General features: G+C 41.5%; 1 protein-coding gene across 1 annotated transcript in view; it reads right to left on the reverse strand.

Moving 5' to 3' along the window:
- Positions 1 to 20922, reverse strand: part of Ppargc1a (PPARG coactivator 1 alpha) — a 630627-nt gene that overhangs the window by 420994 nt on the left and 188711 nt on the right. The window contains exon 2 of the mRNA XM_034508742.2: positions 17730 to 17794. Within this exon, the coding sequence (XP_034364633.1) occupies positions 17730 to 17747 (18 nt within the window). The 5' untranslated portion in view covers positions 17748 to 17794. The remainder of the gene's footprint in view (positions 1 to 17729; positions 17795 to 20922) is intronic.

Here is a 20922-nt window from a genome sequence, read left to right on the forward strand (position 1 = left end):
TAGTTCAAAGGGAGGTGGTGCTGGCAGAGGGATGCAACTATAAGATGCACACTCAGCCGTGAGGCAGCTCTACTTGGTGTGGATGCAGTGAAGGGCTTTCCAGCAAGCCTCAGTCTCCAGGAAGGACACAAAGAAGGGAGCACAAGGCAGAAGGCAGAGGACTTTATCATCTCATGGAACCCAGATATGGATGGGGATATGGCCTATAAAGAGTCCCATCCTTCTCGCACCTAAACATACAGACACCTGTGGACAAATAGACCATCCCTGCTGAGGAACAGCAAAGGGGTACAGGCAAAGAACTTCCACTCAAGGAATGACCAAGACAGTTTCAAGCAGTTGAAGATGGACAAAAGAGTCCTTTATGCATTTTCCTTCTGCTCCAGAGTTTACAGCATGGAAGGACTTTTCTACAATCTGTGTATAATTTCTATATTTAAATGGTGACCCAAACCCTTTGAGGCCATTCTTTCACAAAATGCCACAATGAGGACGTCAAAAAGCCTAAAATATACTTTGTGTAACAGTCACAAGATGCTATTTAGAAGGGTAAGATGGGCTCAGACAACAAGATCTTCAGCTCCTTGTCAGCCTAGATAAACGATCAACTTTAATTCATCTGGACCCTCCTCCACAGGCACAACTGTATTCTACCCAACCTTACCATGGCCCGTACTATGTAAGCATTTATCTAGGGGAAAGAAGTCCTTGGGAGCTCAAATAAACTTTCACAATCCTTTTTGGTCAGTCAGAAAAATTTTCAATTCTATTTTGAACCCACTATTCAGGTAGTTATTTCATCACTGTGTGTGTGTGTGTGTGTGTGTGTGTGTGTGTGTGTGTGTGTGTGCATTTTCTTTACTTTCTTAAGCCCCTCCAATGCATCTGAGGCCCTGGCTATGTTAAGCATCCAGTTTTATGATACAAATATTCTCTAAGATTCCTGAGTGTTTTCACTCAGACACCAAACAACTAGAAAAAGAGGCAGAACTTCAAGCCAAAATCTAAACATCATGTCTGTACATCATCAAACATTCAGATGTCTGAGGAAGGACAATGCAGGATCTGATAACTAATACCCTACGTTTAACAAAGAAGATAAACAGATGCATATACTATTCTAAAGAGCAGGTAAAAATAAGAAAAACTCCCTGTTGTCTGTGTAAGCGATCTAATATTGCAGCATTTTGCTTTTTTTGCAAAGTTTGTTTTTAAGTTGCATTTTGTACATCAGAACAGCTTAACATAGCCAGCATGTGCCAAGCTATAGAGAAGCACCTTCTATGTGTCTGTGTCATGAAAGACACCCAACTCTAACTCCTGTTGACTCCTTTCTCCTTGGAATTTGATGTCCTGATAACTCCACACAGCAGCTCAGGGGGCAGTTCTAAGTCATCATGTGAGGACCTTGCTCTCCTGAAGACAGCATCTACAAACCCACATCCCTGGACACTTGCACACCAAGCCTCGTGATACCCAACCTGCAACCTTGGGTACTGATGCTCACTTCTGCCCTTGGTCCTGAGATCCAGCCTAGAAAAGAGAACTAGGTATGCTCTAGAAGGTTCTGCAGTTTCTAGGCCTGCCTTCTACTGTAGTTACTGTTCCCCTCCTGGAACACTGCCCCTTGGAGCTAGCTTAGGGGAACACTGCTCTTTCTTCTCTTTCTTATTCAAGAACTCACATGTCATTATCTCCAGAAAGTGGCTATGACATCACTAGCAGAGTCTGCTCTGGCAGCCTTGGCACTATTGGATGTTTATCTCAGTGCCCTCTCCATCCACAAGATCATGACTAATTCAGACAATATCACAATTCTTCTATTACTTCATAGACTTTACATTCATGCAAAACAAAAGAAAACAAAACAAACAGTAACTGATAGCTCCCTGAAATGCTTCTGAACTCAGCCGGCTTCCTCATAGAGGATACCTGATGTCCTCGTGCTTGCTCCCGTCACCATACTTACACTTCAATTAGGACAGTGGCCTCTCTCCGACCTTAGAACCTCTTAATGCCCACACTGTTGCACATTTTCCCTATCTTCACTTTGTTTGCCCAAAGTCAGAATCCAGTTGTGTACTCTCAGAATCAGCCTCCTTTCCTCAGTTATCCCAAAGAACTTCTGAAAGTCTACCTCTTGCACTAGACTGTGACTTATTCAGGAGCAGGATGACTGCATGCCAAGGACCTAGCAAGGTCCCTGGTTCCTCAGAGTATCTCATGAATGTGTGTTATGCTAGGTCCCTGGTTCCTCAGAGTATCTCAGGAAGGTGTGTTACGTGAATAAATGAATGATTTAGCAGTCCTTCACCTCATTGGCCATAACTGCACTCCATCTCAAGGCAGAAGCTGCATCTTACTTGTTTTGGATCTCAACATATAGTGGGTTATTAGGGCATGTTTAAGAGTATGATTGGGGCAGATATAGATACCAAGACAGTTTCCATGTCTCTTATAACTAGACTTGGTAGCTAAGGTATAAACAGTGATTTCTCTCTCTCTCTCTCCAGAGTCATACAATGAAAGAGCAGACACAGCAAAACTATGAAGAAACAGTCCAACCAATGAACATGGTCTCTCCCTCTCCTCTCTCTTCCTACACTCGTCTTCCATGGTGTTGCTATAAGGAAGTGGGACACAAGACAGTGATGGCTGCAGAAATGGCTTAGATTTCAACACCCTTAGTTAGAATGGAAAGTGATGGGGCAAGTAGGAAGACTGGGACTTCTATTACGATTATCTGAGTTTCTGGCAGGTAGTAGTCCTGAGAGGCTCTGTGAACATGGGGGCCATGACTAGAGATGATGTCAGAGACTTGGGGCATAGCCAGCCATCTGAGGTCAGTTCTTGCCTCTTTATTCTTGCTCTTATTTTAGATTTAGATACAATTTAGAAGGGACTCAGACTTTGAAGAGTCAAGCAGAAAATTGCTCTAGTCACATGGAGTCATTTCTTACTGTTTCCTGGGAAAACAGAGGGTGACAGTATTGGTCATTCTCACTGCTATAGAAGAAAAGTGACTTCTTCTAAGCAAAAGAAACAAGGTGGACCTGGTGTCTAGTGAGTAGAAAATGGTGCTCAGGTCACTAGTGCACTGGGTGGGTCTCTGCCTTTTTTTTCCCCAGCAAACCCTCACCTCATCACCCATAACTGCACCTTATCTATATGTTTACATTCAAGAAATTAAATATACTTCCCATAACTCTTTGTGGAACTTCTCAGTGGAATGGTCCTTCCAGAAAAAAAAAATCTTGTTCCTCAGCATCTTTTTTTTCCAGCCTCCTATCTTTAACCAAAATCATTGTGTTTCTAGAATGTTAGGGATGGATAGGAAGTTGGGAGTAGAAGGACCAAGGAAAAACCCCAGAACTAAGACACATGGTTGGAAGGTCATGCTTCTCACTATTCTCCATGTATCTAATATTTCATATGATAGGTCTTAGAGCCAGATCATCAATTTTCTATGTGTGTTTGATGTACTCTCTTCATTGCACATATTACTTTGCTGTGTTTTAATGATCTTAGTGGCTATGTGTGATTATGCCTATATGGTAAGTGGAGAATTAAAGGCTTACATAAGCTGAATAGCTCACAGCCACATAGCACAATAGACAGGAGGCACTGGAGCCAGGATTCAAACCCAGATTTCCTGTTGCTGTGTCAAAAACAGAAAAACACAACTGCGGTCTCTGTGAGAGTCCATGAGACTTCTCATCAGCCAATCCCAGTAAGCTGTCAAACTAAATCAACAAAGGGCACTCTTGCTCCCAAGAGGCACTTAAAAATGTCTGCATATATTTTTAGTTGTCACAAATGAGTAGGGGCTAGTAAATGGATGGGAGTGGTGTCGTTTCCCTTCCCCTCCCCCCCCCCAAAAAAATCCTGCAATCTATAAGAAAGTCCATATAATGAAAAACTGCCAGGTAAACCCAGACACTCTGCATGAGACATTTTCATCATTATCTACAACGGTTTCCTGACACCCGCTTTGACCTGTGTTGAAAACGGAAGCAGTAGTGGCTGGGTGGTCCCTCAATTAATAAGGAGCTTGCTTTTGAGAACCTGTATAAGTAAAGCCAGGTACCCGGAGCTTGTTATCCCAGCACTACAGAGGTAGAAACAGACTCCTGAACCTCACTGGACAGCCCATCTAGCCTACTTTAATAAGCTCGAGGCCAATGAATGACTGTCTCATACATCAAGGTATAGTGTACCTCAAGGGTGACAACTGAGATTGTCCTGTGGTCTCCGGATACACATGTGTTCCCTCTCTGTGTCTCTATATATGTCTATGTCTTTGCCTCTCTCTCTCTCTCTCTCTCTCTCTCTCTCTCTCTCTCTCACACACACACACACACACACACACACACACACACACACACACACATAAGAGAAGTCTGTAACTTCTTTATTTCAACTAAGCTTCCTCAAAACAAGTTATAATTCCTGGGTTTTCTCTATCTTAGTAACTTCTTAATATATAGTTACCTGCTCATCAATGTCTGAAATTGGAAAAGGTCTTTTTAAGAATGGGAATCAGAAGAGAAAGGAGAGGGACAGGGATAGAAAGAAAGAGAAGGGAGAAAAAAACAAACTGAGATAAAAGAAATGGAGAAGAAAACTAAGATTAGAAACTAGCAACCCGCAGCCCTCAATAGCGGAGTCACGTTACATGGAAATCCGCACAGAGACAGCACAAGGGGCTGCTTTGTGTCTTCATGAATAACACTATGTGCTGGGCAAATGCCTTTCCCCATTTAGAAACAGGTAGTTAATGGGAACTGAAGTGATCAAATGCTGTGTACCCCAAGGTTACTTACATCATGGGCCTGGGTGGCCCAGAGCTCATAAATAAAGCATCCGTGTGTCTTATTTTAGACCTGGTCAGATAAGCAAGGACTTGCATCATGTGAACGGAGCCCACAGTGTGACCTGACACTGAGCCTGGTAATTCCAGGAGCCCTTGGAATGTGACATTTCAAGCACAGTACACTGAGTTCATGCCCCATGGAAGCTCCAGGACCCACCAGGCCTAAATATCCCATCATCCCTTCGATTCAGCTGCAGAGAGAGATGGGGCTGTCTCTGAGCCGAACTCACATTTATGCCAAGCGCATTCCCTGCTATGCAGAAGTTAATTTGAGGCACATTTGCAACTTATAACTCTGATTTACTCATTTGCTGGTACGAGGACCACACACAGCTTGACAGCCTGCCAGCTTGTGTAGACCATTCCCTCTGAAAAGATTTGGCCCAAGTCTCAACCCAGCTTGGCAGCTTAAAAAAAATAATAAAACAGCTGCTGGACACTGGAGGAATGGAGGAATGTGGAAGTGAACATGGAGAAAGAAAAAGCTTCCTTCTTTCCTTAAAGTTTTACATATAGTTACATAATCATATGCCTATTTGGATACTTTGACATAAATTGTGCTTAATTAAATTGTTGCCTGTTTGTCATAAGTCTGTGGTCTGTTTATGGCTGTGCACCCACAAGCTGTATACATGGGCACAGACTCCCACGGGCACACCCTCAGTCACAATAATGTTGTTTTGAAGGTAAAGGAAATGGGCTCAGAGAGTAACTGCACCAGTACACAGTGAAACTAAGGATTCCAAAGGCTGCTTGTTTGCACGGCACACAAATTTCTGGATGAATAACTTTAATATGATAATTTTCTGCTGCTATTGGATTTTTTCCTCACAGATTTCCTATAATTTGATATCAATCAAATATGTACGCTTTGCATGAAATACATTCTCCCCGTGATGAAAACAGACCTGGTTGCAGGGTAGACATGATTCACTGTGACCTGTGCTCTACTGTTTCTCGTGCAGACTTTGGACTCAAAAGGGAATATTATCAGTGAATGTTTATGTACTTCAGTTTGGGATAAGACAGCCTACATTTTCCATGAGAGTGAGGAAATAGCTGGACATTGACTAAAAGCTACCCCTAAGCAAACCATGGAGCCATGTTTCAAAGTCCGGAGATACAGACTTCTCTCACCGAAGCTTGCGTGGGACAATTCTCAGACACTGAGCTTCAGTGTGTTATTCCATAGAACATATACTTGTTAGAAATACATATCCTAGCTACACTCACCAAAACAGCCAAGAAATGGAAACAGCCCAGATGTCCACCAACAGATGAAGGAATAAAGGAATGTGGTACATCTTCTTGATGAAATTTTATCTGACCATAAACAAAAACAAGGCCATGATATTTGAAGGAAAAAGGTGGGGGATGCAACTGGAGATTATTAAGTTAAGCAAAATAAACCAGGCTCGGAAAAAGAAAACCATTACATTTTCTCTCATATAAAGAGATCTACATTTAAATATATGTGTATGGTTGTATACAACATCAAAATAGAAAGGAAATTGTAAGAGAACAGAAAGGGCTCTTAAAGAAGGTGGGGAATAACTTATTTAGTAAATACTCATGCCAGGAAAACAGGTGGGACTGTCTGGAAGGAGCAAAGAAACTTGCTAGATGGGCACAGGGCTGGCGGAAGAGGGTAGGAGACAGGAGCTGAAACGAGCAAGAACACAACATAGTGATGCCTGTGTTTGAGGCCATTGCTTTCTAAGCTAAGTTTAGAAGTTAATTTTCAAGCTAACTAAATAAATAAAGACCCTTCCATGCTTGTTAAGGTGATGTTAGAAAAGTACTAGGTGTTTAGTGATGGTTTCTAGCAGCTGTTCCAACATAGTTAGGTCAGGATCTCAGGGAGATGGACTTCTAACCATATTTCCATGTGAAACTGTCCTTCTGCTCCTGGTTGGTTTCAGGGTTTTGTTGTAGTTGTTGTTGTTGTTGTTGTTGTTGTTGTTGTTTATGATGGCGGGCACATCTGGACCCTCACAGACTCTAACAAGCATGTATCAATGAGCTGTATTCCCAGCACTTTCTATGAGTCTTGGATAATACGAATTTGGGATGTCTGTTTGATTACTTCCTTTTCTGTTGCTACAGCTGAATATATCAGACTTGATAACTTATTAAAGAACCTTTCTTTCTTACAGTTCTGGAAGTTGGGAAGTCCACAGTTGAGGGACTGCCTTGTGGAAACCTTTTTGCTGGTGGGGACCTTTTTTGCACAGTTCCAAGTTGATAAGAGGCTTGGTGGTAGGACAGCAAGCATGCTGGAAAGAGTTGTTTTTAAAACACAGCTCTTGTGTTGATAGTCTATTAACTCACAAACTGATTCACTCATGGAGGCAGAGTTCTCATGACTCCATCTTCCAAAGGTCTTACATTTCCAATGCCATTAGCAAAAAATTTGGGGGGGGGGGGTGGGTAGGGGAGGTCACAGTCCCAGCACATGAAGCCTAAGAAGACATATTTACATTATGGCAGGAGGTCTTCCACCTACTCCATAAGAAGGCTATAGTGACATTATGAAAAATGAGTTCATAAGCCGACTGCTTATGAAAAACAAACAAACAAAAATCCCCAATGTAACAGTTTTTGAGTTGAAGACACCTACCTGGTTAGGGCTCTTGGTGACCTCAATGCACCAGAAATACAATAATAAAATAAAATACCTGCTCACAATGATGACCCCACAGGCCTGACAAAAAGAAAACTTGATTTACATCATTAGATAATACATACCGGGACATTAAAAACAGAAATATGGAAGTGAAAATGCATTAGAATTTTCAAGCAAAGTCAATTTTTTTTCAAGTTTGCACTAGATAGTCTGGTAAAAGCTCAGCTTGCTTCCCAAGCACCCTCGTCTATGAAACGCGACACCGTATTTCAACAGATAATCACTCCTTTCATTTGTTATTCCAGCTTACCACTATGATGGCAGTAAAGTAACTTTAATTTAAAATTCCTGAAGATGCTTAAAAGCAAACAAGTAACATAACTTACATCAAAGAGATCAACTATCTACTTGGAACCGTGCCTGGACCAAGGGCATTGAGTGCCAGCCTGGGGATAGCGTTGTGAACTTTTTTTCAGGTAGCTCACAGGCTGAGTTGAGTAAGAGAATAAAGCAAACTGCCTTAGCAGGTGCAGTTGCTTACTGTGCTTGGGTTGGTGGCTGCAGTCCTGAGAATGGAGCTGCAAGGCCTGATACCCTTCTATATACCATTTTCTATCGGCCTACAAATGGAAGAATCCAGAGGGGAGAGACTAGCATCCAACATTTGCAACAATTAAAACATAGGTCTTTAGGGAGAAGATCACATAACTCACCCATTTGGTCCAACATCTATCTGGCTGGGCACAGAACTTTCCCCTACAGAAGATACCCAGGCATGATAATAACCACCCCTGAAGGAAGACATCCAATAGGGATAAAGAAAATCCTCAACCTTGCTCTGTGGTAACATTCTCTACCCACACTCAAAGACACCCTCTAATTCTCACAAAACCCATGGACTTCCCCTGTATACGCCTCAGAGAGAAAGATGTCCACCTCACCACATGTGGGGGAAAGGTATTGTGCCTAAGCTTTTTGCCAACTGATTTCTCTCTGGAATCACAGAAGAAGAAAATTTCATACCCTCACACAAGAACCATGGCACCTCTGTCTGGAACCCAGCTGTATTCAAGATTTACTGTGTGGCCCTGGGCAGCTCATTGGACCTCACTGGGTCTTAATTTCCTCATCTGGAAAATGAAGATGCTACGTACATCACAGGCACAGCATCTCAAGGTTAATGCAGCGGGCTGATATTGAGATGCAACTAAATGGGGGAATATCTAATTCTGGGAAGGAAGTCAGGCACAGCAACCCACACTTCTGGGTATGGATAGCATGTGCAAGATCATAGCACTGAGCCCCGGGGTCAGTCACGCTCATGAGGAGTGCAATAAGCCATTCACCATACACCACCTGGAGTCTTTTATTGTTATTGCTAAACTGGAGTTGATAAAAACAAACAAAGCAAAAGGTCGAAGCCCTAATTTATCAAAAGTTATTGATACAGATTGCATATTGACAAGCAAAGGGCTGCTTTTAGATTCATGTCAATAAATCCATTTCATAATGCAGTCCAATCCCAACACTACGTCCCTAGATCCATCCATCTAGATATTAGAAATCCATCCTGCTTTGCCTGCAGTCTGTCAAATGTCACCACAGAGTGCAGAAGCCACCCTGCCAAGTCTATATCCTGAACTAAATCCCAATGGAAACTTCCAGATATAAATAACCACTATGAACATACAGGAAAGAAAAACAGTTCTGAAGTCTCACTGTTTCTTTCTTTTTACCCTTTAGCCTGTGCTAAGAAAATCATACTGCCCAAAACCAATTCTAAAGCCAGGTTTAATCAACTCTATGTTCTAGTTACTGTGACAACTATTTTAATCTGTGGAGCAGCTTTTGGGGCATGGACAGAGTTTCTTTGGTAGCATTTTTGCAGGCAGTCCTTGAAGCTTTTGTGCCTTGGCTCACAATAGGAAATAGCATTTCATGACACTTCGTGTCTTATGCTATGAGGACAGGGGGAATGGTCTACCTCCTTGTGGGCAAATGAAGATGCTGCAGAGTCAGTTTTAAGAAACCCCCAGTTTAGCAGGGGAAGAAACTTACTCCCTGAATGTTTGTAACATGTGGAAATATACTGTAAGAAAACAGAAAGCTGAACCTACCCATAGAGCTATCCTCACTTAAACTGCACAGAACCAAAAGTTTGCAACCCAAGCCTCAGTTTTGCCACCCTCAGCAAATGAAGAGGTCTTAAGGCGTAGTAGGCACTCAATAAATATTTGCTTAAGCATAATTTGAATTGAGGAATAGTGAATTATTGATATCACCGGTTGTTCAAAGGGCAATAGCCCACTGTGAAGAGTAGATCCTTGGCCCACCAGAACTCAAGATGGTAGAAGCAGAGGAAGATGACATGAGAACCCTTTGCCTCAACCCTAGACAAAGCAAATGGCCAAATTGGGTAAAGAAGCCTGGTGTGTGTGTGTGTGTGTGTGTGTGTGAGAGAGAGAGAGAGAGAGAGAGAGAGAGAGAGAGAGAGAGAGAGAGAGAGAGAGAGAGAGAGACTAAACTAACATCTAACATCTCAAAACTGTAGAGCCAAATTCTGACACATAGGGACCCTGACTCCAGTTGGGAGGTGCAACCACTCCTTGTCCTGGTTGGAGTTGGTTCCATGATGGTTTCTTGCAATTTATGAACTCACACCTGTGCTCATTTGTTTAGAGAATGAAACCCCACTTTAATATTAGCCTCAATCGGGTTGTTAAAAACTGAAAATCCATTGCAAATATAAAAGCTTAAGCAAAGATTGGTTTAAGATTATCTGGGCTTTGGGGTTTTCTGACCACAGCTGAAGGAGAGACTTGGGGTGGATACAGGTCCCTCCCTGGATAAAGTAAGTTAAAACAATATGGGGGCAAGGGGTGTTCAACTTGTGTAGTGAACCAAGCGTTCTGAGTCTTGGTGCATGGCCCCTTTAAAATGTGTCTTCGTACACAATTTAAAAAAAAAATAGCTGGGAACTGGTTAAAAGAAGAGGAAGGAAGGGAGAGTGTCTCAGGGAAGAGGGGGAGAGAATATCAGAAATATCTGGTCTCCCAGGTCCCTGCAGTTTGGCAAGGCCTTGTGGGGATTTCCCATGGCATACGGAGAATGCAAACAAAATTCTCTCAAGCTCCAAAGTCCTTCCTTGAGCTTCCATCCAGGACCAACTTACTTCCTCTGCATCCAGAGTTAAAGAATTTATTGCTGTTGCTTACACATGACAGTGAGTTAGAGGACACAACATAGCAGGTCCCCCAGGACCCCCAATCTATCCCTGCCACTATCATTCACTGCTCCAGAACATCCCAGGCAGTTCATCTGGGGAGCACCCACAGGACTTTCATCATCTCTGATTGCCTTCCTCCATTCTTCATCTCATATGGCTCATTAAATCAAGTTACTTTGTAAAAATAAATAAATAAATTAATTAATTAATTAATTAAATAAAAGTTTTACTTGTAAAACTTTACCATTGTCATAGACACCAATATCAATAACACCATGTTTTTTTCCTATGCTCATTATTAATAAAACAGCATAGCAAAGCAATCAGGAAAATAGCTATGCCCCTGCTAGCTTTGTGGTGTTGGGCAATTTAAATATTCTCTGCTTCAGTAATATTTGTAAAAGGTTTGTGCCACCTAGACTCCCTGCTCTTCCCCCCCCCCCCATGAACAGTACTTTTGGAAACACTAAACCTAAGACTCTCTGTCACCCTTTACCTCAGGGTTTGCTGACCTTGTCATTTCTCTCCTTGGTGTATTAGTTGGAGTCATTCACCTACTTCAACCAAAGCCAGAGCCAATCAACAGCACATTCGCCAACGACGCAAAAGTTAAACACAAAAGTGACTGCAGCCACTTCCTGGGTATCCACTAACTTGGAAGTGCTGTGCTCAGTACTCCTCACATTTCATCTACTTGAGTCTTCGTTCTGACCCTAAGAGGAAAGCCCTGACTTAGAGAGCAGTTCCCATCACTTGTAACCAGAGAGTCAGGACTCCAACCCAGGGTGTCTAACTCCAAAGTCTGTGTCCATTTCATTGACATTATTATAATTTTCCTCTGCCAAGAGCTCACTCCACAGCCTAGTCAGATGCAGCCTCCTGCTCTCCCCTATCATGTGCCCTTCTCTGCCAGCGCTTGGTAACTCTATACTGTAATATAATTCTGTAGCTGTTTGTCTGCCCTGTGACCCACCCCCATTATTCAGGGTAACTGTTCCTCCTTTATGCGTTTTGAGAGCAAAACATTCTAAAACTTCCCTGATTTTTCAAAAAGGTTTGCAATACACTAGACTAAACAGTTTCTTTACAACTCTGGTCATCTTTAACAACACCAAATACTGTCATGTTCTGTGATGTAAACATGACCGCAGGGCAAGCTTTCTCTGAGTGGTGCAGGGTGACTGTTAAAAACCTTGACTCCCAAGTCCCTCCCCAGATCTATTGAATCAGAACCTCTGGGTTAAGGGGCAGGAATCATTCCAATTTAAGAACCACCGCCTTAGGGGATGTACAGGCTTTTGACCCTGCTTAACACTCCCAGATACAGCAGGACTCTAGTTCTTAGGTCTGCTTTTCATGCTTTTTCCAACCTCTCCCACCCTTCAACTTGACAGCTCTCTCTTTTCACTGCCAACCGACATGGCTGGATGAATATCTCCAATTTCTTCTACTACCAACTAATGTCGTGATGTCCAAAATGCTTTTCTGTAGATATAGCACACTTTCTTACAAATTGTTTGTTAGGCAGATGCCGAAAATGAAGCATATCATCTCAGAGCTAATTTATGGGCCTGAGAGAATCCCCAGGGTTTCCCTCCCGGTTCCTGGTCTCCATCAACATACCCTTCACAACATCCTGGGCCAAGAACAATAGAATAGCTGTCTGGCACATCTTGTCATACTTCGTGACAGATAGCTTATTTTTAACAAATGGTCAAGGCTACCAGAAAAGGGGGAGGGGACCCATATTAATTAGTCAGTGTCATACAAATCCATAGTATAATTATTTCAGATTGAAACTATACCCCCAATTTACAGCTTAGCCACTGTGGTATGTTTGAAAAGTCACCTCTTACAGTGAATATTCCTACTGTGGGAAACAGCAGTGATCTCTGTACTAATAATTACACTACCATCTACTTTTGAAAGGCTCGCATGAAAATGATGGCCAAGGGAATTTGTAAAAAAAAAAAAAAAAAAAAAAAAAAAAAAAAAAAAAAAAAAAAAAAAAACCTCCTCTATAGAAGAGAATGTCACAGCATCCAGAAAAATCTTCTAACCTTTAAGTTTTAGTTATCTTATATTGACCACATTCTTAGTATGTTGGAATGCTCTCTAAAAATAAGATTTAAGAAGTAGGTTTTAAACTGTGAGCTTTTTTAAAAAAATTGTAAGAAAAGTTCTTTTAATGTTGCTATTGACTTTCTTTCCAATACTTATAAGTTGGAAACACGGACTTTAGAAGGTAAATTTAACATTATGGATATGAAGTCAGAAGGAAGAAAGGTTGTTTGGCAGCTACGATGTGGTGGGAAGATGTGAATGTTGGGAATTAGAACAAGATTCACAGTTGCGTATGGAGAAAAAAAGACACAATATCAGCAGGTTGATAGATATGGGTTGGAAATCTCCCTAGTCTTTCAACTTCCATAGATTTCAAGTTCTTCAAAATAAAGGAAGGAAAGTTCATACACAGATACAAGTAAAGCTCGGTCAGACGTAAACAACAGTGACACTACTGGATTCAACCAGATATGGGTCTTGGTGAGGTACATGAGGCATTGAAGGTTCAAAGACTAAGGAAGCACTCATCTGATCTTTAGGGTGACAGCCACTTTAATAGTCTAGTACCTATGCACCTAACTTGCCTAGGGCTTACCCTAGAAGCCAACACGAGCAAACATCTATACTCACAGACTGCCTGTGGCAACCCCTTCTGACTCCTTAAAGCCCATTTTACTGGTGTCATTTATCCGATGAGTCCACTTGGTGCTAAGTAACCACTCAGTGTTAGAAATACACTCTGCGCTCCTACGCTGATCTGAATTCCAAACCAAAGGGTAAGAAGCCAAATTGTACGTTTATGAGATACAAGATACACAGAAGACAGGCCAGTTCCTGGCATCAAAAATCTCTCTGCTATTCACTAGGCACCAGTTTGATGTACTTTTTGTCACCGAACATCAAAGATGTTTTCATGTTTCTACCTGTTTCCCAATTCGATTGAACTATTGCTAGTCAAGAGTTGATACTACCTAATCTTTATTTCTTTGACATCTAGGATAGTGGCACCTGAAGGATTCAACAAAAATTTCTTGGATGGTGGGACTTAAGTCTCTTTATTCACTTTTTACTCCAGGATTTGCTATGGTTCACATGGATATGAAGCCTTAGCCGGGATTACCTCAGTAACGTCGCCACTATCTATTAGAGATTTATGATATACCTGTGCTTCCTAAGGCCTTTCTATATATTAGACCTCACACCAAGATGTGACTAGTAAACTTCTTTTACAAGTAAGCAAAAAGAAAAAACTTTTTTTAGTCACATGAAAAGAAGCCATACCAGATTTGACCTGCAGGAGGCTCCACTGAGCTACCTCCCAACCACACACAGAATGGAGCTTCCCTGAGTTGAACATGTTCAGGTCACTTTATCTAAATATCACCAAGGGGACTTTCAGAAAAACAATCTGCAACCCGCATGGCCTGGGCAGGCAGGTCACACTTTGGGACTTCCTGTTTCAATTCACCTTTCTAAATCCAACAGACTAAAAATAACCTGCAAGGGACAAGTCTTAGAACCGCGAGAGGAGCCGCAAAACACTGCAGAGGACATGTCGGGGAAAGAATGGTCCTAGCGTTTGAAAGTACTGCCTGAGCTTTTCAGCATCAGCAAGTTGTGTGTTGTGACGAGGAAACAAAGTTTCCAATTATTGGGATTCCATAGTGTATTTAATTATGCAATTATCCTACTGTATTAACAAACGCCAAAGCACAGCCGCAGTTGCTAGAGACTCGGGCTCTTTGGAAGGACAAAATTTATTCTTTCCCTTAGTTGATTACTTCTCAGGAGTCCATCCGTTTCTCTAGATTATAGAAATGATTCTATTTTTGAACCGCTTCATTCAGAAATATAAAGCAAGTCAGACCCTCACTGTTTGCCAGTCTAAATTTAACCCCAGTACAAACTAAACCTATTTCAAAGGGGAAGAAATGTCCACAAAATTCATGTCATTTTCTCCCATGAACTGCTTTAGGCTTTTCTCTTTCAAAATTCCAATAAATATAGTGTAAATAGAAATTTTAAAAACTGGTTGTACAAATTGCATGTTTTCAGCGATGTGAACACAAATGCATTTCTGTTCATTTGCTTAATAAGAATTTATCCCACAAAGTTCATAAATCACGCTGTAAAGCCTGAAGCATGCCATCAAAACATCAAAAATAGGTGTTCTCTGATGCCTCCGTTGCTACAGCAAATGTGAAATGCAATCATGCAAAATTAAACATTCCATACATTTTCTATTCATTCTCTAACACTCTCCCTATACTCCAAATAGGCTATCACACTTTTGAGTTTAAGGGGACAGAAAGGGAATCAAATTTCTTGTTCCTGGAAGCATTTACAAGTAATAGGTCTTTTCATTTAGAGCTTTTCAGCTAAGAATCACCAGGCTGTTTACACATAAAACATAATTAACCCATACAGTCTGCTACACCCCTACCTAACTGGAGCTCTCCCTGGTGATAGAGAAGCTGTTCTTATATTTTCTTAGCCTGAATGTGGTCCAGGCTTTTAGAGGTGATGTCTCATTTCCTTGTGTGTGAATGAGAGGTACCATCTCACAGAGGAAAAGCAGTCCTTCCTCCCCAAAAGGTAACAGTAAAAGACAGACTCCGGACCCTGTTAACGTCCCTTTTGAATTAGCTGTAGGATGATGCATATGACTTGCCTCTGCTTCGGTTTGGGAGTGGTAAGATTTGGGATCTTAACAGCTCCTATGCCACGGGACAGCTGAGATATGATGAGCTGGTATATGTAATTCACTTAAAATTGAGCCTTGCTTTAGCATCCGGCCTTAACAATATTAGCAGCTGGTATCAAGTCACTTACCTACAATACCTGACCTCTTAAAATTATATCACAATGACCTCATGGGAGTCTCACTATCTTCCCACCAAGCAATGGAAGTACATGCAATTATTCCAAATCTCCTAATGGAGAGGGGAATTTCAGATATGCCCACCTTTCTACCGAGAGAAAGCCAGCAGACTGGTTCAGACAGGTCTCTGCTTATTTTTTTTTGGGGGGGTGGGGGGGTGCAGAATGAAGGGGTCTTGTTTGAAAGGAGAAATAAAAAACATTCTGCTGCTATGCTGACTTGCATAGCAAAAAAAAAAAAAAAAAAAAAAAAAAAATCCAGATAGGCAGGAGACAGGACAACAAGACACCGTCATCATGATTTCTGCTAACTATGAAATGAAAGTTAATTTCATGCTTTGCATCCACAGACAAAAAGGTTCAGAGCTGTTTAAATTCTCTTCAGCCCAATGACAGTTAGTAAACAGGAAGCTTCGTGTTCTAATGCTTGAAACCACCCTTTGGATCTCAATATATTATTTATGCACTCAGCTTAAAATAAACAACAACTCTGAAGTAGGTGAGTGGTCTCATTTAGCGTGAACTTTTTTTTTTTCACTCTGACAGTTACTTTAAAACATCAGTAAACAACCTTAATTCACTTCTAACGAATTAGTAAGCTACTGCTGTGTCTACGGGAGGCAAGCAGATTGTATTATTAACCAAAACAACTTTCTCCCTGTCAGTCATCTGCACCTCACAGAGGGCTGGGAGCCTTGCATCTTGATGCTCAAAGCAATCCAAGGGCACACCTGGTTCCAGCCGGTATCTTCTGAGGTAGTTCTCTTCCACCTTTGACTACCTCTCTTGACACTGAGGTGCAGAATGGGGCCTGGAGAAGGTAAATTCTCAGTGCTGCTTGTTAAGAAAGATATGAACAGATGAGAACCTTTCCAAAGGGGCAGGATTTGGGGACCCTTACCATGAGTCCCCTTATGGATAGAAATTAACCTGAGACTATCCTTAATGGACTTGCAGGTGCCACCATAACTATTTGTTTAAGGGGGGATGTTTGTTTGTTTGTTTGTTGTGGAGATAGTAAAATTAAGATTCAATTCAGGGAAGGTGCCTAAAGAATGGACTTATCATCAACTCAGGAACAATGAATGCTGTTGGTAACATTTCTGCCCCTTTGGGGGTGCCCAAGCAATAGAGAGAGGGAGGCCTTGGAATTGGCAAACAGATGTAAGCTCTACAACCTCATACTTGAGTCCCATGGCTGGGCATTAAAATGTGCTCCAGGAAGTTTCTGAATCCTTTTGGGTTAGGGATTTTTAAAAGGTACCATCTACTTTTTCCAAAGAAAATTCTCTGAGTTAAGTAGTGGGCACAGAGCCAGCCAGGCCATGGTCAAATACCACTTCTAAGATGCTGGTTGATTCAAGTACCTCGTGGTACCATTACAATGAGAAACTCAAGTGAAATCGCTGCTGGAGAACAGTCCTACTTCTGCCCTACACTGCGGCTGGGTGGCTTTGAAACCTTCTCCATCTGATGAATACGAGGCAACTTTAAGTCACCAAAACAGTAGTCATGTATAAGAGAGGTGGTCTGCACCCAGCTCACCATCCTGTTTGGCTTCCTTTCCTCTCCACAAGTCTAGAAACACAATACTTAGCAAACCATCAAGTTGACATTCATCATCAACATGTCACTCACCCTTATTGAAACCAGCCCCTCCTCTGAAATACAAACTGAGGGCTTAAAACACAATTTCAATGGAACAGAAAGGGGGGGGGGGAGAATGGTGAGGAGAGAGAGATAAAAAAAACACCTGGAATTTATATCAAGAGTTTATAGCAACATTTTTACACACTGTGCAGACATTTATTATTCCAAATTATCTAGTCAACTTTATATGAATTTACAGTTTTATGGAAGATGTATTTTTCTACATCCAACATGGAGATAAAACATTAGAGAGGTCAGAAACATTAAATTCCTCAAAGACAGTCAGTTTATCAATATCTGGGTGTGAAACATGGTGTAACTGAATTCCTGATACAGCAAAAGCAGACATCTGGTATTTGCAGTTTGGAGCAATAGAAAAAAAGAACATGACAAGAATGTGTTATACTTACAAAGTACCCTTCATCCATGGGGCTCCAATTTTACCAATATTAGTTCACTGATTTTCGCAAAAAACCTGAAAGGGAGACGGTAGGATTGTGTTACCCCCACTTTGCAGATGTGGACATTGAAGTAGAACAAGGGGGCACATTATAGGGTTCTGATGGTGAGATGGGACAGGGGAGAAGAACAGAGTTATAACTTAGGTCTTCCATTTTCAACATAACACTATCACCCATTCCTCCCCTAGAGACTGATATTCCCATGAGATTCTTATCACAATCTCAGTTTACACACAGTTACCCCAGATAAGCAGTATCGAGGTAAAGGCCTGAATTATTATGAAGCCAGACCCTGACATCCTTTTAATGCCATGAGAAGGTAGGACACACTTCTCAAGTTCTGTTTAAAACGTGGAGAGAGAATAAGACAGACAACATGCAATCATCCAACTGAAATTTGGCCTAAAAGGAATGTTTCTACTGCTCAGTTCGTTGTACGTATGTTCACATCTCAGCATATGGACTTGTGTTTAAAGTACATTCCAAAGGAGTCAGAATGCTTCAAATGGGATCTCACAACAACATTTTTAGAAGGGTGTATTCTTAACAAATCTTTCTAAAACATCACGTCTTTTCTACCACTCATGGGCCATTGTTTACACATAAAAAAAGAAGATATTTGTTTGGTTGTTACTACGAGGAGGTTTATCTTCAAATGTGGCTTCTTAGAAGACACAAGAATGTGGTCTTGCCGTGAGGAAAATTTTAATCCTGTGGTTTGGTGACGTTAATGCAGATGTAATCACCATGATCAGAAGTCTTCCAGAATGTTCTGTACGTTTCTGGACACTCCTAGTAAGTCATGGGCACTTGTAAAGAGAGTATATTTAGGAAAAAATCTTCAAAATGGTGAATCTGAGTTCTACATATAAGCCATGCTATCAGAAATGATAAAACATAGTTTTCCTAGAAAGTATGAATCTAAAGTTTCAAACACATATGATTTCAGGGTCACAGTCTCATGTGGCCTTCTCTATATTCACCCATGCAACACTGATCTCTTCTCTCCTCAGATATCCAAGTATTTCCACTCTTTTTAAAAATCTGTTCCTCTGCTACAGAGGCATTGTAGGTTACCCACCTCTTCAATAGGATCACTGACTAAAGACCCACCCCTGAAACTGCCTCCAATTACAACTAGAGGAATTGCAACACATCATACACTTTTTCCCCTCTCTGTCTTCTCCTTATTTCTCAGACTTACCATGCCCCTGTTATATATGGCCCATCTCTTTGTTTTTCTATGTCTGCCTACTACAACAGAAACCAAGCAAAGCATATTTTGTTGTCTGCTAAATTTAGGACCAAAAGAAACCATATGCGTAATCAACAAAACATGATGGGTCTTGGTTCTCCTTTCTGATCCACCTCTTTTCCCTCTCACTGGGGTACTTACTGTCATAATTGGTAATGAATGAATGTCAATATTAAGTAATAGATGTTTTGTACCATCCAAAAGAAAAACATAAACTTCTCTAACGTTCATGAAGATGGTTCCAAAACAAAGCAGAATAAACATCCATTTTATCTTTTATTTTCTCTTCTCTTGATCACTGGACCAAATGTTGAGTGAACCCCTTGCTTGGCCAGCTCTTCACTGCCCCTTTGCAGCCCTCTCCTCTTTCTCTCCATTGCCCCTTGTTCCCCAATATGTAAAGTGTGGAAACTGCCAGTGCAAATTTCCCAGCTTTCTCCTATTTCAGAAGCCGAGAAGATCAATGACAGAGTGACAGACCAAATCGTATCCAAACCTTTCTGCGTCTCTTGATTTGATAGCTCTAACTAAGCACAAATTTACCTCAAAGGTCCCAAGGTCACCAAGGTCCCCAAGGTCCCCAAGGTCCCCAAGGTCACCAAGGTCACCATTTCAAACCAAGTGAAGAAGGGACCCTTGGGGGCACAATTTGATCACTTAGGCTTATCTAAATGCATTCAAGCTTTAAAGGAACACCAGAGAGATCTCTGCTGAGCTGTGCCCCATCCCCCACTCTCACACTGCTAACATGTGACAGACATTTGAAGAGCATTGCCACCTCTGCCACTCACAGGCTCTTCAGTCACAGACTCTTCACTCAGGTCTCTAAACAGATTTCCTGTTTGCTTCCACATTAATAAAACTCACACCTTTGCCAGTCAGAATTTTTTTCCAAGCATCTGAACATCCAAAGAGATTTAGAAGCAATTAACGTTCACGAGTAACAGAGCGATCAACATGGGAATTACTAATGGGACTGGACAGAATCCAAAAGCTGATATTAGGATAATAGCAAGTCTCTGACATAGGTTACGGTGCTAATTCTGCAGGGCGCAGTCTTGGTTTGATTTCAGTGGCTTTGTAGGCTGCTGTCACCTCACCGTCATATAAGCCTGTTCTGTATAAGGTTCCCCACCCCCTACAACATAGATTTTTACTTTTTACCTGCCAGTAAGAAGAAGGCATTTTGGCATCGTTATAACAGAACCTCTAGCATTAATGGTATACATTGAATTCAAGTTTATTTTTAAATTGCCTACCTGACAAAAATGCTAAAATGTCATTTTCCCCACTTTGGGTCTCTAGACTATCTTCACCTGCTAGCTTTTATAGCTAGAGGCCACAAAAATAATAGCTATGGATTTCCACCTTGCAACTCCTGGGTAACGTTTCCCACTTAACTCGTGTGTGTGTATATCTCTGGAACCCAGAAGGATGGGAAATTCCCATTCTCGGGAGATCTGACCCTGTCCACACTCCTGATTTGATTTCATAAGAATTACTCCAGTGCTCAGTCCTAACTGGACTTCCATCATCCCATCCTGCACACACCCAAGGCTAAGAGGGCATTAAGGAAGAGATGGCAGAAAATTTGGGATAGACAGAGATTAAAGAGCATCTCTGGAAATCACTGTCTTCTGCATATGACAAGGCCATCACCTCGGGAGCTCACAGCATCTGTAGTTGCCAGAACAGGCCTACTACAAGATCAAGCTAGTCAATATTCTAGTAAGGATTAGAGAGGAGCTCACAAGACCCACTCCTAATTGAGGAGCTACTGGGAGCTGGAGCTCACCAGAGGATGAAGAGGTATTTTTCTTCAGGAATATGGCCACTAGTAGATTTCTGTTGTAGTTATTTTTCAGTTGCTCTGATAAAACACTGGCA

The sequence above is a fragment of the Arvicanthis niloticus genome, chromosome 7, assembly GCF_011762505.2.
Source record: "Arvicanthis niloticus isolate mArvNil1 chromosome 7, mArvNil1.pat.X, whole genome shotgun sequence".
Taxonomy (NCBI): Eukaryota; Metazoa; Chordata; class Mammalia; order Rodentia; family Muridae; genus Arvicanthis; species Arvicanthis niloticus.